Source organism: Dromiciops gliroides, chromosome 3 (assembly GCF_019393635.1).
Source record: "Dromiciops gliroides isolate mDroGli1 chromosome 3, mDroGli1.pri, whole genome shotgun sequence".
NCBI classification, from domain to species: domain Eukaryota; kingdom Metazoa; phylum Chordata; class Mammalia; order Microbiotheria; family Microbiotheriidae; genus Dromiciops; species Dromiciops gliroides.
This window is the reverse complement of record NC_057863.1, coordinates 510,949,252-510,966,025: the sequence shown is the minus strand read 5'-3', so window position 1 is coordinate 510,966,025 and position 16,774 is coordinate 510,949,252. Positions and strand designations below refer to the sequence as shown.

Sequence of the window (16,774 nt, the reverse complement as noted above, 5' to 3'; positions counted from 1 at the left end):
CCTAATCTTCCTCATAGGGCTGTTGTATCAAATGAGATAATATATGTAAAGTACTTTGAAAACCTTAAGGCTCTATGTAAAGGCTATTTATTGTTAAGAAGAGAATTGGATGGTGTTAAATAATTCAGGCATAACATTATACAAAATAAGATTGACTATGTATTTTTTAAAAATTCAATTTCATTTTATTTTCAGCTCCAAATTCTCTCCCCTTCTCTTTCCCCTCCCCAACCTGTTGAGAAGGCCAGAAAAACAAAACCTGTTACAAATATATATAGTCATGCAAAACAAATTTCTGCATTAGCCATGTCCAAAAAAGGGGAGGAAAGGAAAGAAAAGAAAATATGCCTCAGAGATTGACTATATCTTAACCAGGGAAGGATTAGTTACAATATAGGAGTGATTTTTCAATTGCTCATCTCTATGTACAGACCTCAACTTGTTGGAGAAGATAAAAATTAATTTCAAATTGAAGGAATAAAGATTTAAAGATATGAAGTATAATTAAAATAGCTCTAAGCTGACCTATTTGAACAAGCTATTATTAATGTTAATGACAGGAAAATGAATAAAGGGAAGATTCTGACATGCACTATCACCATTTCCTATAGAAACTTAACTGATGTAAAGAAACAGCTGCAACAAGAAGGCCAAAATAGCCCAGGAAAGGTCTCAGTAAATGCCTAAATTTTGCCCAAACACAAGGACATAGAATCAGATCCAGAGCTGGAAAGCACCTTAGGGATCATCTAGTGCAGTCCTTTCATTTCATAGATGAGGAACTGAGGTATAGAAGACTTAAGGGGCTTGCTCCAGGTCAAACAGGTAGGAAGGAGCAGATATACTATTGAAACACATCTTTTGACTCCAAAGCCAGTTCTCTATAAGGGTAAGACTGGCTTAGAAATATTAATTCATTTATAAAACCTTATGGAGAGGGGGGCAGCTAGGTGGCACAGTGGATAGAGCACCAGCCCTGGAGTCAGGAGGACCTGAGTTCAAATCCTGCCTCAGACACTTGATACTTACTACCTGTGTGACCCTGGGCAAGTCACTTAACTGCAATTGCCTCACCAAAAAAAACCAAAACAAACCCAAACCAAACAAAAACAAAACCTTATGGAGAGGGCTAGTGGACGATTATAGGCAATACTGCTTCATAAAACTAAAAGAAATGGTATAAGGAAAAATGATACCCATGATATTATCTCAAGAGCATTTAAAGACAAAACTGGAAGCAGGTCAATAGGAAGACAAAAAATGGAGAAGTTCTTTCAATATTTCTATAACAAAATATTTTCTTGATCAATTACAATGGAGAGAAGCTCTTTCAATATTTGTATAACAAAATATTTTCTTGATCAATTACAATGGAGAGAAGCTCTTTCAATATTTGTATAACAAAATATTTTCTTGATCAATTACAATGGAACTATCATATTTGAACATTAACATCACAGTCTTTGATGTGCCTGAATGAAGAAGTGAAAATCCCACTAAAGACTGAAGAACAGTTGGACTTGACTAAATCTATACTGGGAGGTCTGTGGTAGAGACTACACCATTTTGAATCAAACAACAAGCATTATTAAGTTCTTATTAGGTGCTAGGCTAAGGCCAAAGATCCCTGACCCCAAAGAACTTATATTCTACAGTATTGTGGAAACAATACACAATATATTTTAATGGGAAGAGACCAGATGATTAGACAAAATCATGGTCAATATTACCATGAAAAGAGGTGATGATTTTAATATAATATACATTAAAACAATAATATTAGTAAAAAGCATTTCTGTGGTGCCTTAAGGTTTGCAAAGCACTTGGCATATATCTCTACCTTCTTACCAAAGTAAAACATTTCAATAGAATGAGCTATGTGTATATATTATGGGCATGTTTGAAGAAAACACGAGAATGGAAGATGTCAGGCTTTCACAAATTATATTTTATAACAGACCATTTCTTCAGTGTCACACAGTTGACTGAAAGGTACAGAGAACACCAAATCTCGTTGTTTATTGTTTGTAGACTATTAAAAGCATCTGGGTCAGTAGAGCAAAAGCCAGCCTAAAAGGTTCTCCTTCAGCACAATCCCTTGTTATGTCAAGAACAAACAAGATTCCATGGTAGGCATAAAAATGGAGACAACCTTTTTGTGATTATTAATATCAAGCAAGGCAGGAAAAAAGGAGACAATATGCTCCTCGAAGGAGGACTTCCAGCACAGAATTCAAATGGAAGGATCCCTACACCGAGACTGCTCTTGTTTGCAGATGATGCTGTGCTATCTGTATGAAGCCTCAGAACACTTGAAAAACCTCTAATAATGTTCACGATCTCTTAAGAGTTTGGCCTAACAACTCATGCAAGAAACACTAAATGAATAAGGATTGTCAATTGTTCAGATTATAAGAAAAACTAAACACTAAACAATTAATTCATATATATATATATATATATATATACACACGCACACATATACATATATAGATATGTGTGTAATACATACAAACTCCCATTTGCATATATAAGGTATCCCCAAAAGTACTAATGTACTTTTAAACTTTAATAAGCTTTAAATTATTAAATTTAATTTAAAGTAAATTTTCATTTATTAAAGCTTAAGCTTTGATAAGCTTAACTGCACTAAGGCTTTAGGGACACCCAGTTTATGTATATATACATGTGTGTTTGCATATGCACATACACATATACATATGTATATATACATATATGTACATGTGTATATATCTTGCAAATGTGTGCATACCTATTCAATCTTGGACAAATGATGCAGATTGACAATAAGTTGAATCAAGAATTATATAAAAGAAGTCTGGGTGGCATTTGGAAAATCATATAGCACTTGCAATAACCCCCAAACCTCTCCCTGAAACAAAATACATTTTTAACATTACTATTCCTCCAATGATGTTATATGCCTGTGATTCATGTAATACCACAATCTCCACAAAATCAAAGTTGTATGTGATCCAAAGGGCAGTGAAGAGATATATGGTGGTCATAAATAGATGACAAAATATTACCAGTGATGAATTGCACATAAGAAATAATATGAAAGTTATCATCAAAGAGATGTGTCAATAGAAGAGGAGGTGGATTGTCTGGTATTAATCAAGTATCTAATTGCTATCTACATTGGAGTCTAAATAATGTTAAGACTTTGAAAGAATATCTTCTTGCAAGTGGGTGGAGCCTAATCTGCTCACCCCCCCCCCCCCCGCAGAAGATTGATGGGAGAACATAAACAAGAGCCATATACATGAAAAGATGGTTGAGAAAGATGGTATAGGTTTAGATCTATATCACTGGAGAGAATACTGAGATCCTTGAGATTACAAATCCATTGATTACTACGACAAGATCATAGACTTAGAACTTGAAGGTGCTTTAAAGACCTTATTTTACTGATGAGTAATTTGAGACCCAAAGGGGTTATATGACAAGGTCACACAAATAATAAGTATCAGAGGTAGAATTAGAATCCAGGACCTCTAACACCAAATCTGATACTCTTTCCTCAGTACCATGTTGCCTCAAAATAATGTAGTGAACATGAAAATTTATTTGGTTTTCCTTCAGAATATAATTGGTCTGTACCCAGCTATCTTATCCTTGGCCTTGAATTGTTCTCTAGCTGTTTAATGATTATATATTTGCCAACTAGATTGTAATCATCTGAAAATATACAGAAATAAACATGCCAGTATTTTTGAGGTTCATGGGCTCTATTTTTTTGTACTTCATTATAATAAAAACTCTCCAAAATTGCTTTTCATGCAAAGTGTTAATACCCAAATAATTTTAGTCCATTAGTTGATTTCTCTCAAATGGCAAGGAAATATCTTTATTCTAGCAATGCCAAAAATGACCTCGACATTTATTAATTAGGACTAACTGGGGAGAAGACCAGTTTGAATAAGTGAACTGAATAACATTAGAACTTTAAAGAAAGAGAAATGCAGCTTTATTGCTGACAAAATACAAGACTATTTCTAATGAATGATTTGTAACTAGCATTATAAGCATATTTATATCAATTATAATGTAAATATATGTATTTATCAGAAGTAAAGGTGCCTGAAAGCAGTTTGTATTCTTAAATAGTTTAATAACCTTTGGCATCCCCTGACATCTTGCCATACTATTAATTTGCTCAGCAAACTCTTTATCATCAGTGGAACAATAAACAAACATAGCTTCTGCCCAAATTACTATAAATTGTGAATTCTGTAGAATCTGAATTAATGAGTTTTTACTGTGTCAACTAATGAAATGTAAGAGATAGCATTTTGTACAGATACAGAACCATAGAAAAAGGATCCTGATATTATGAACTTAATTCTGCCTGGGTTGTCTTCCCACAGAGGGGAAGGAAAGCCAGTAGAGTCTCTTCTTGGAGTAAAATTTGTGCACAACAGGCACAGTGACCAACTTCTATGGAGTCCCTGGTTCTATTACTTTTCTAAGCATCTCTCTGAGACATGAAGTAAAACTACTGATTGATGACTATAGCTACAGTCCCCATAGGAAAATGGGACTGTACTTAGGTGTTAAGTATCTAGTGTGAAAAACTGTGTACAGTGCTGTTTGGTTCCCATATAGTAGATTTGGGTATTTTTTCCACCTCTCCCCAAAGTGAAAATCTGCAGAGGGTTACGGATACTTGGGCAGAATAGTTTTTAAAGCTACTTAACATACATAGTTATATAAAAATGGCCTACCTTAGCATCAGTAACTTCACTTGTCTAGAACCAGAAAAATATGACATAATTATTACCTTAATAAGAGCCAAATATCACATATCTTAGATGGCCTAAAAATAACTACAAAAATGTTTTGAATCTCTCATTTTTACAGGAGTTGAAATTTCCAAAAGTAATGTTTGATTATTTAGTCCTTTCTATTTAATAATTCCAATTGCTTCACAAGGGACTAAATATAAAATTGCATTATTATTTTTAACACAGAAAAGAACTTAAAACCTTTTAAAACTTCTGTTCACCTATTTTCCCTTATGGATATGAGAGAAACAAAATACAGAGCCTTTCCTCTTAAGGAGTTTACAACATCATTGGGAAGAAAAAACGAATATGAGTAATACAACAGTGAACAATATAATATGTTATAATTACATGCTAAATTTCAAGATACAAGAGGATAGATATGAGACTTAATAGTTTTTTCTCCAGTCTTTTGAATGACAAGGATAATGTCCTCCATTAATAGTTTTTATTTATGTGATCTTAGATAGTGGTGATATCAATCAATTAAGTCTAGGAACAAGTATACTTTATCATAAGTTCTGTCATAGACATGGAGGGGTGATGCAGAAGAAGCATTTAACATGGTCTCCATGATCTCTACCCTTAGTGATCTTTCAATCATGGTAAGGGACAAAGATGGATATATGTAAAACAATTAATTAGAGAAAAACAAGACTGAATATAATTAAGTGCTAAATTATATACTGCAGACTAACTCCTAAAGGATTTCATAGAAAGGAGAGAGAAGTATGGCTTATAGTAATCATCCTAGATTTCATGGAGGAGGTCATATTTCACCTTGGGTGAAATAGATAGAAGGGTGAGAAGATACATAAAAAGCAAAGACATGGAGGTAGCAATGCATACTGCACGTATACAGGACAATCTAAAGACCAACCTAATTAAATCAAAGGGCTTGTGTTTCATACTGGAGGAAAATAAGACTGGATACGTTGGGTGAGGTCAGGTTCCTGGGACCTTTGAGAAAGAGGCCTTAAGAGTATTGACTTGTTGTAGTAGAGACTTGTTGTAGACAACAGGGATCTAGCATTGGATCTGGATCAGAGAGAACAGAAATGATATGCCATATATTCAAGAAATATTAACCTTATAGGTAAATACAATGAGGTTCAAAAAGGAAAAGGATTATAAGCAGAGAAACCAGGGAGGGAACTGTTTTGGTAATTCAGCCGTGACAATAAATGTCTGAACTAATGTGGTAGCAGCATGGAGAGGAGAGCATGGATTTAATACTGTCTTACATCTGTACAGTGTTTATTGTTTGCAGAGCACTTTTACACACATTACTTCATTTGATCCTTATAACGACCGTCGTAGTTATGGAAGGCAGATACAATGATTTACAAAATAGGAAACTGAGATTCAGAAAAGTTAAGTGATTGTCCCAAGGCCATACAGTTAGAACCCAGGTCTCTTGACTCTGAATCCAGTGCTCTTTTCAGGTGGAAAGGTGAATTGATTTAGGCTGGGAAGAAAATTGGTTCCACTAGGACCCTGTTGTAGTGTGGCAGTGGACTTCCAAAGGGATTATCCTATTGATGAGCTGGAATTTGGAATTTAAATGAGAGGTAAATATTGGAAGCATAGACTCTGGAGTCAGCCACACAGAGATCAATGAAATCTGCCTGGGTCTCTGCTCTCAGAGGAAGGAAGTAAAAAGAGAAAGATAAGCAGAGACCCAAGACTTAACCCTTAATGATAACAATTGAGATTTATCTATAGTAGTGCTTTACAATTACAAAATTCTTTGACATATATATGATCTCATTTGATACTCATAACAACCCCATCAAGGAGTAAGCCTTTGTGGAACACTCATGGAGCAGAAGGAAGAGGAAGCAAAAAAGACAAAAGAATAAATGGAGAGTAGTGGAGGAGTCTTGCTAAGGTGAGGTGTCATGGTAGTCAAAGGTGGCAAGTTTTAAGGAGCCCATTTAAGACTGATTGCTGTTGTTGTGATGATAGAGCATATTTCCCAAGTGGATGTACATTTTTAGTACATATCTTAGGTCGGTATTGGAGTATTAACAATCAATTGCTAATTATTAGACAATATTGAATACCATGAAAGTATTACAGATGGAAATTTCTTACTTTAATAAAGAAGCTTCCTTTATTAGGTTTCAAGATCACCAAGAACCTTAGTAGGCAGCAATAAATGAAACGAAGCATCCTGAGCTGACTTCTTTGTTGTAGAAACCTTCAGGGCTACTACTCAAAGCTCTGCAATTCTATTCTTGGACCAGAAAGATGACTAGTCTTGGAAGAGAATAAGGAAGATGGAGACAAGGAAAGTTTCTTTCTTCTCCTTGACTGGAAAACATGAGTCTTCCAGAACAGAGAGGAAAAGTGGGCTCAATAGGGATTGAGATCCAAAGTGCAAGAGTATTTGTAACCTTAATTAGTTCTTCTGGTAATTTATAACTCTGTTGAATATTTACAGGCAGATACACATCATTACAATGAATAACTGCCATTAGCATGGCACATTTAATAAATTACCAGGTATCTTCCAGTCTCCAAATCTCCCATCATTCCTTTCAGATGTGTATTTTCAGTTCTGACAGCTTTATATCTCATATCTGACAACTGAAACAAGATGAATATACCTGTTAGTGTTCTTCTGTTACATTTTAAACACATTTTCCCTGTGCCTTACTTTTGGTATTTCACTGGCTCCCACTTTACCTTCCTTTTCCTTATTCATTCTGTAATAAAACCAATTGTTCACAAGAATCTTCTCTATTACTCTTCTATTCTAAACTTTCTATAACCCACTTCTCTTTTCTAATGTGTGCAAATCATGGGTAAGTCCAGTGATGTGGTGGAAAAGGCAAAGGATTTGGAATCTTAGTGGACATAGGTCCAAATCCTGGTTTTGTTACTTATTACCCCTGTAACATAAGGCTAGTCATTCTCCCTTTCAGGTGTGAAATGGAAGTGTTGACCTAAATATCTTCTAAGGTTTCTTCCTGCTTTAATCCTATGACCTCATAAAGTCATCTCACCCTCACGCCCTTCTTAAGTCCCTTGAACCAACTACATTATTTCTAACTTCAAAGTTTCTCACTACCTTTTATTAAAATCTTTCCATAACACTTCTGTTCTGACCTTTGGGTAATTATTTTCTTCTTTCTTTCCTCTAGAATTTTGTCCCTCAATTTGAGTTATTTTCTTTCATAAGTACTACTTTAGGACAACAATTAGTCTATTTACCTACTGGATTTATCTTAAATCTATTTCTTCTTTATATAACGTCACACTGATAACATCTTCTGTATTGCTTTCTATTGGATTGCTTCACTAAAATCTATATGGAAGCAAATAATATGTTTCATTTGTTTATAAAGTGGTATTCTTGAGGATAATTGACTATGTTACTAGTAATACAATGCTTCTTAGTGTCTCAGTTTCTTTTTTGGACTTTCCCAATTTACTTACACTCTGACAGTTATGGTAGGGTGATCCTTAAGCTGCTGAATTTGGGGAAACAAGTAGAAAAAGCTGAGCTTTCATTATGTACCTCCAAAATGAAAGATGGATAAGGGATTGAAAGGATTTCAATATGAGTAAATAACATTTGGTAGTTATTTACTGTAATATTAATAATTAATTATGGAATATTAATAGTGGAATTTTAAAGTTGTCTGGTTTCCTTGAGCATCGTGTTATCTACCCATTGGGTATTGAATAAATCTTAACTAATTTTCACATTTAAAATATTTTTAGCAAAGTAGAACAAAAAAAACCCAAACAAACAAAAACCCCACCACACTCTAAAGGAGTGTGGGAGCAGGAGCAAGGAAGAAAAATAACCTAAGAAAAATCTAATGATTAATTGGATTATTTTAAAAGTTATAAGTTTTAATAAAAAAGTGGATAGAGAAATCAAACTCAGCACATCTTTGAAACACGGTTAGCTACAGGAGATAAACAAAGGACTGATTATCAGAAAGTGCTTCATATTAGTGGATTTAATTCAATTGTCTTGTACTGGTACTTTGTGTCTTTTATGTTCCAAGATCTTTTCTGTCTGCATCTGGTATTATTTCACAAAGCTTTCATATGGTAGTGGCACTTATTAGAATTAATGGTGCAAAATTAAGTGTCTTTATTCGTTAATAACAAATTCTAATATTTATGATGGAGGAGAATGACCTAGAGACACCCTACCATTTTGCATACCTGTTGTTTTGCTAACATTTTCTCTTTTATCTCCAACTCCATTTTTAACTGTCTCTCCAGAAGAGCCGCTTTCTTCATGACAGTTGCTATAGTGATCTCCTTCTGATGAAGCTCTTCTGTCAGGTCAGAGATTTCCGTCCTCATTCTTTCCTGCTCAGAGCTGGGGGACTGTTCTTCCTGATAAAGGTTGTTTCTTATCTACAGCAGATGTGTTCAAGAAAAGAATACAATGTGCTGTGCTTGTGAGGAAGTGCATTACACTGATTTTCATGTTCACATTCTAATAAACTAGACTGAAGGATATATTAAACAAAGTGTAAACTTAATTTAAAAGAATTACCTTCATTTAAAGAGCAATTTGTCAGCTATATTACATTCAACTCCCAATTATCTAGTTGTTGATTCCTTGCACATCGATTTTTCATTCTAAACTAACTTTCCTCCTGACCCTAATAATCCCTTCCCCCATTTAGCCTACGTATCTTATATCCAGACTCTTTGAATACATGGCCTGGGGGTCCCTGCAGTCCAGCCCTTGTCCATTTGTTTTCTTTTCATTTTTTTTTTTTTAGTGAGGCAATTGGGGTTAAGTGACTTGCTCAGGGTCACACAACTAGTAAGTGTTAAGTGTCTGAGGTCAAATTTGAACTCAGGTCCTCCTGACTCCAGGGCCGGTGCTCTATCCACTGCGCCACCTAGCTGCCCTTCATTTGTTTTCTTTTCTAGAGATTCACCAATGCTATGGTTTTGCAAATCACTGGACCAACATGACTTTTGTCTCTAAGTAGTCCAACCTCAGAAAATCCCAACTACAGAGAGAGTAAGGGAGAGAGTGAAGAGGCTAAGAGAGGGATTTTTATTTCCCAAAGGGGGAGGAGAAGGAGAGAGAAAAATAAGCATTTATTAAGCTTGTAGTGCCAGGCACTGTGTTAAGTGCTTTAAAAATATTATCTCACTTTTATGAGGGGAGAAGTTCTATAAAAAGAAGCTAAGTGATAAAGGTGAGGAAACTAGAAAAAAATCAATCAATTAAGCTTCATTATTCTCTTTGGGATTATGAAAAGCAATGACACCTCTTCCCAGTAGATAATATACATGAGAAAACAATCAGTAAGACCCAGCATAAGAAAAAGAAAAAAAAAAAGCTCTCCCATGGGCATTTCTCTTTTTTCTTATGTTTATCTTATGTTCATCCAAGATGTAAAAAGGAACAGTGGAGAAGGTAGAGCACTAATTTTTACTGTCTACCTCACTAGTAAAAATATTAAATTTTATTGAGTTTACCTTAGTGCATTTGTTTTTTAAAATTAAATGTTTAAGCTATAAAATGGAATGCACTATTATAAAAAGTACCATGTTACTTATATTATTCTCATCCCACAGAGATCTTGAAGTAACCTCCTCTATTGCACAATTACTTGCTAAATAAGATGAATATACTTGAGCTCCAAATGACTTTAGACCCCATTGAAAATGCTTATTTCAGAATGAAATCACTTACAGCCATTGTATTCTGAGAATTGATATTAGAAATAAAACCCAACATAGAAAGCTTTTTATTGGTTTAGCTGTGAGAGAATACAAATTCACTACTGTTACTTCATGGAAGATAGAGCTATTTTTATATAATTCATCTGTTACCTTTCCTGCCTGCCACTGCATTATTTAGTATTCTCTAAGACTATAAAGGGATTTGAACCTCATAATCTTTGTCTCAATAACAAATAGTCTCATATCAGCAGAATCTTACATTATTCCAAGTTATATTTTCCTACTTAATTCTATGGAAGAATCAGGTTAACCATACCCAAATCTGCTTAGTTCATTTTTACCATATGACATTTTATGGTATGCCAGCAGTATTTATTTTTTTAAAATTTAATTCTGCCACATTTTAAAATATCTGTAAATTTGTTGACATTTAACTTTTATTTTTTTTGGTGAGGCAGTTGGGGTTAAGTGACTTGCCCAGGGTCACATAGCTAGTAAGTGTCAAGTGTCTGAGGCTGGATTTGAACTCAGGTCCTCCTGAATCCAGGGCCAGTGCTCTATACACTGCACCACCTAGCTGCCCCAACATTTAACTTTTTAAGGAATCAAAACTGTATGTGGGGCAGCTAGGTGTTGCAATGGTGGGTAGATTATTGACCCTGGATTCAGGAGGAACTGAGTTCAAATCTGGCCTCAGACACTTGACACCTACTAGCTGTATGACTCTGGTCAAGTCACTTAACCCTAATTGCCTTCCCCCAAACCCCCCAAACAAACTGTATGTGACCCAAGGGGCAATGAAGAGATATATGATTGATGGAAATGGGTAGTGGTATATCACTAACAATGACTTTTGCCAAAAGAAGATACCATTTAGGAGATCAGAGAATCATAGGATCTTAGATTATTAGGGAATACCAGAAACCATCCAGGTAAACCCATGCCCAAAAACATCAAATCAAATCAAGCAAGTGGAGAGTCTGTCAAGTCAAGCCCATAGCCCTATAGTTTGAATGAGGGCAATTTGCCTGCCTCCAATCTTGTAGCATGTCTTCTGTCATAACTCTTCAAAGATTCCCCACCAATAGCTTAGTATTAATATTCAGCAGTTTTTCTACCATGGGATGCAATGGGGACTTAAACCATAGGATTAGGAGGTTGGTCCCAGACTGTCACTTTTCAGATGAGTGATGTTGTATGACTTGGAAGGTCTCACAACACAGAGTGCAAGCCCTCTCCAATACTGTCTCCAGTACTCTTTAAGAGGCATTTTGGTGTCAAGATAATGGAATGTGATAGATGAGATTTGGCAGATACTCAGGAGCCCACCTGAGTGGATTACTGGCTGATTTGACTGGATTGGTAGTTGACTAGATTCTAAGCACATCTGGCTGGTACTTGAGAGTACTTAAGAAAGCATGGTTCTCAGAAACTAAAAAACTTTGAACTTCTGGCCCAGTAAACCAACCAGCTTGAAGAACCTCTCATTTCTGGGAGGGGACAGGAAGGAGGAAGGAGAGCCTGCGCAGGGAGCTCTGTCTCTTTTGGTTCCTGACATTGTGGTGGCGGCAGAGGACTACACAGAGGAGTTGAGGAAAGATAGGATTGCCAGGTTGTAGGAATTCTGTTCTCAAGCTTTCTTTTTCTTTTACTATCTTTCAATAAACCCATAAAAACCTAAACTTGTTTATCAGTGATTTTAGTCAGTTTTTCCCCAAAACTGGGGGGACGGATTAGAAACTACATTTAGAAATTTAAATTACACAGTGGCCAGAAAAGCCATCATCCTGCAGCCACCCTAATGATGTGCATCTCTGCCTCTGGGGAGGCTGGTTCTCTGATAACAGACACACCATCTACCAAGCTCATGGCCAAAGTATAGTAGGACATGTGCTCCAGATTGAAGCATACTTTTTCTTTATTTTGCTAGTGTTTTTTTTCTGTGCATTTTCTTTCACAGTGAGACTTACATGGAAATGTTCTCCATGACTATATATGTATAACCTAGAATTTGGAACTCAAAATTTGAAAAAAAAGAATGTCAAAATTGTTTTTACATAGAGTTGGGGAAAATAAATTAAAATATAATAGAACAAAAACCCCCGTGTTCTTCAACAGTATAGCCTTCAAGAAATCACTGAGGAGACCTAAGATGGAGACCTCAGTCGAGGCCCAGTTGGGATATTAATGCTTAATCAAAGCTGTGCTATAGTTTTTCAGTTAAGTTTTTAACAATGCCATTTGAAATCAAAAGTCATGCCTGAATCTTCATACCTAAGGTCAGAGATTAGGCTTTTGTAAAACCATGGAGAGGAGCCCATCCCTGTTGAATCAAACAAGTAATCAAGCTATCAATCGAGCATTTATCAAGAGCCTACTATGTGTCAAGCATGCTACTAGGCACTGGGAATACAAGTTCAAAGAAGGAGACAATCCCTACTCTTCAGGAGAAGAAATTCTGAAGCCTTCTGAATTGACAGGGGAAAGTAATGGCGAGCCAATATGCATAAGTACAAATATAAAAAAACAACAACCCATAAATCTAATACATACAAGGTAGTTGGGGAGGAAGGGCCTTAGCCACTGAGAGGATCCTGAAAGGCTTTCAAGTAGGAGGTGAGGCTTATGCTATATGTATTCCTGAGGAGAGCAGTTCTGAGGCAAAGGTGTGGAGGGAGTGCCTTCTAGGCATGGGGAGTACACCGAGAAAGGAAATGGAGCCTGGGTTCTGGGTGAGAAACAGAGAGAGGGACAGTTTGGCTGGGTACAGGCCTAGGAGCAGTGTACTACAAGGCTAGAAAGAAAGTTAATAATTACCAGAAGGGTAATAGAGTATGTCTCTTCCCCTTGAATGGAAGCACATCACCTCTCGGTGAATATTTTATGTCCACATCCCGTGGGTTATGCAGGGGACTATGGACGTCCCTCTAGAGCTCAGGGATGGGTTGCTAAAGATGTGCTATGTTACTTTTCTGCATATATGAAAGAGACATACAAAGCAACGTCAGAACCAGATGCTCCACAGGCTACAATTTGGGGAAATATTGAAAAGTAAAGGAAGGAGTAAAATAAGCTTCTTTTTTTCATTCAGAGAGAGAGAGAGAGACAGAGAGACAGACAGACATCTTGACCTACCTTCACAAATTCAGCTAATTATTTTTCATACCTTATTCAATTCCTTTTCCTGATTTGCCTGGTCAGGTATCAGGGAGAATAGCTCTTTCTTTTTTCTTTCTGGTTCTTTGAGGATATGTGAATAGGATGGCTCAAGCCTTCAAATTAAAATCAAAGAATGAATAAAAGTGAAGCAACTTGATATACTGTCACTATTATATTTGCTTCATTGCAGCCCACATCAAGGAAGTCACAACCCGCTGAAGCATTGAAGCATTTAGTAACTGTATGTTGTAGGGTAAACTCAGTAGTTCTTAGGAAATGTTTACATGATTGAAATTTAAGTTCTAGAACATTCAAACCTCATCCAACAGTAAATTTTTTAGATATATGCAGTGTTTTTATGAAGATGATCAGGATTTATAGTCAATGAGGCATTTCACTTGTTCACATCTCTCATCCCAATGAAGTATACATAGGATCATAGGGTCCTGAGACCTTAGAGAGCATCAAATTCAACCCCTTCAAATGCTGAACACTGAGGCCCAGCTGAGCATCACCAGATTTCAAACTAGATTACATCTAGTAATCATCATCAGGTAATAACATCTGGTAATTCTCAAATTTTGTTATTATTCAATCATGTCTGACTCTTTGTGATCCCCTTTTGGAGTTTTCTTGGCAAAGATACTGGAACGGTTTGTCATTTCCTTCCCCAGCTCATTTTACTGATGAGGAAACTGAGGCAAACAGGGTTAAGTGACTTGTGGTCAAAATGCCACAGTAGATAGAGTGCCTGGCCTCATATTCATGAGTACAAATTCTACCTTGGACATTTGCTAGCTGTGTGACCCTGGACAAGTCATTTGACCTTGTTTGCCTCAGTTTCCTTATCTATAAAATGAGCTGGAGAAGGGAATAGCAAACCTCTTATATGTTTGCAAAGAAAACCCCAAATGGGTCACAAAGTGTTGAACATGACTGAAAAATGACTGAATAATAAAAATTATCAAAAAAATTTGGTACTGGCTAAGAAACAGAGTGGAAGATCAATGGAATAGATTGGATACATAACATACAGTAGGTAAATAACCATAATATCTAGCATTTGACGAACCCAAAGACCCAAGTTTTTGGGGCAAGAACTTACCTGTAACAATTAGAAAACAGTATGGCAGAAACTAGGTATAGACCAACATCTCATCATATATCAAGATAAAGTAAAAATGGACAGATGATTTAGACATAAAGGGTGATATAATAAATAAACTAGCTGAATATTGGAAAAGTTTACCTGTTAGTTATATTGAGAGAAGAGTTTATGGAAATAAGAGATAGAGAGGAGCATGGGAAGTAAAACATATGGCTTTGAGTACATGAAATCAAAAAAAGTTTTGTACAAACAAAATGAATGCAGCTAAAAATTAGGAGGAAAGCAGGAAACTGAAAAAAAATATACAGTAAGTTTCAATGATAAAGGCCTTATTCCTCAAATATGTAGGGAATTGAGCCAAATTTATTAAAATAAGAGCCATTTCCCAATTGATAAATGGTCAACAAATATGAACAGGTAGTTTTCAGAAGAAGAAATCAAAGATATCAATAGTCACATGAAAAATTGCTCTAAATCACTATTGTTTAGAGAAATGAAAATTAAAACAATTCTGAGATACCACCTCACATGAGATTGGCTAACATGACAGAAATGGAAAATGACAAATGCTGGAAGGGATGTGGGAAAATAGGGACACTAACTAATTCACTGTTGATGGAGTTGTGAACTGGTCTAGTCATTCTGGAGAACAATTTGGAACCATGCCCAAAAGGCTATAAAACTGTGCATGCCATTTGACCCAGTAATACCACTACTATATTTATATCCCAAAGAAATTGAAGGAAAGGGAAATGGACCTATGTGTACAAAAATAATTATAGTAGCTCTTTTTGTTGTGGCAAAGATTGGCTATTGAGGGGATGCCCATCAATTGCGGAATGGCTGAACAAGTTGTGGTATATGATTGTGATGGAATAAAATTCTGCCATAAGAAATGATGAGCAGGATGGTTTCAGAAAAACCTGGGAAGTCTTATATGAACTGATGCAAAATGAAATGAGAATCAGGAGAACATTGTACACGGTAACAACAATATTATAACAATGATCATCTTCAATCATCCTGATATATATCCTACCACTGGACCCAGATGGCTTTGGAGGGGAGAGTGGGGTTGGTGACCTTGCACAGCCCTCTCTCACCTAAATCCAATTCAGTGCAAGTCATGACATCACCCCAATGTCATGGTCCTCTTCAAGAATGAAGGACAAACAACAGTAATAACAATGATCAACTGTGAAAGACTTAGCTACTCTGATTCAAGACAATTCCAGAGTACCCATGATGAAAAATGCTATCCACCTTCAGAGAGAAAGAACTGATGAATAGTTTTTAAACTTTAGTTTCCTTGGAGTTTTTTGTTTTTGCAATATGGCTAATAGAGAAATATATTTTGCATGACTTTACATGTATAATCAATATCATGTTGTTTGCCTTCTCAAGGGGTAAGGGACAGGCAAGAAAAAAGGGACATAATTTGGAACTCAAAATTTAAGAAAAAAAATGTTAAAAAAATTTAAATGTCATTGAGAGATATTTAATTAAACAAAAATATATTTAAAAAAGAAAGAGAGAAAACTGAGGCCCAAAAGGCCACACAAATAGAACAAAACTTTGAAACCCAGTCTTACTGATCAATCAACAAGCATTTATTAAGCACCTACTATATAACTAGGCCCTATGCTAAGCACATTTAAATGAAACACATACCATTAAAAAATTTTTTTTTGGTGAGGCAATTGGGGTTAAGTGACTTGACTGTCACACAGACAATAAGTGTTAAGTGTCTGAGGCCAGATTTGAACTCAGGTCCCCCTGACTCCAGGGCCAGTGCTCTATCCATTGTGCCATATAGTTGCCCCACTACACATACCATTTTATACAAAGAGCTCATTTTATTTATTTATTTGTTTGTTTGTTTTAGTGAGGCAATAGGGATTAAGTGACTTGCCCAGGGTCACACAGCTAGTAAGTGTTAAGTGTCTGAGGCCAGATCTGAACTCAGGTACTCCTGACTCCAGGGCCGGTGCTCTATCCACTGTGCCATCTAGCTGCCCCT

General features: G+C 35.9%; 1 protein-coding gene across 1 annotated transcript in view; it reads right to left on the bottom strand.

Annotated features, from left to right (window-relative positions):
• The window catches only part of DEUP1 (deuterosome assembly protein 1), a 145,062-nt gene that overhangs the window by 34,367 nt on the left and 93,921 nt on the right, over positions 1–16,774 (bottom strand). The window contains exons 9-11 of the mRNA XM_043996434.1: positions 13,654–13,759; positions 8,997–9,194; positions 7,314–7,400 (exon numbers count right to left, since the gene is read on the bottom strand). Coding sequence (XP_043852369.1) covers positions 7,314–7,400; positions 8,997–9,194; positions 13,654–13,759 — 391 coding nt within the window. The remainder of the gene's footprint in view (positions 1–7,313; positions 7,401–8,996; positions 9,195–13,653; positions 13,760–16,774) is intronic.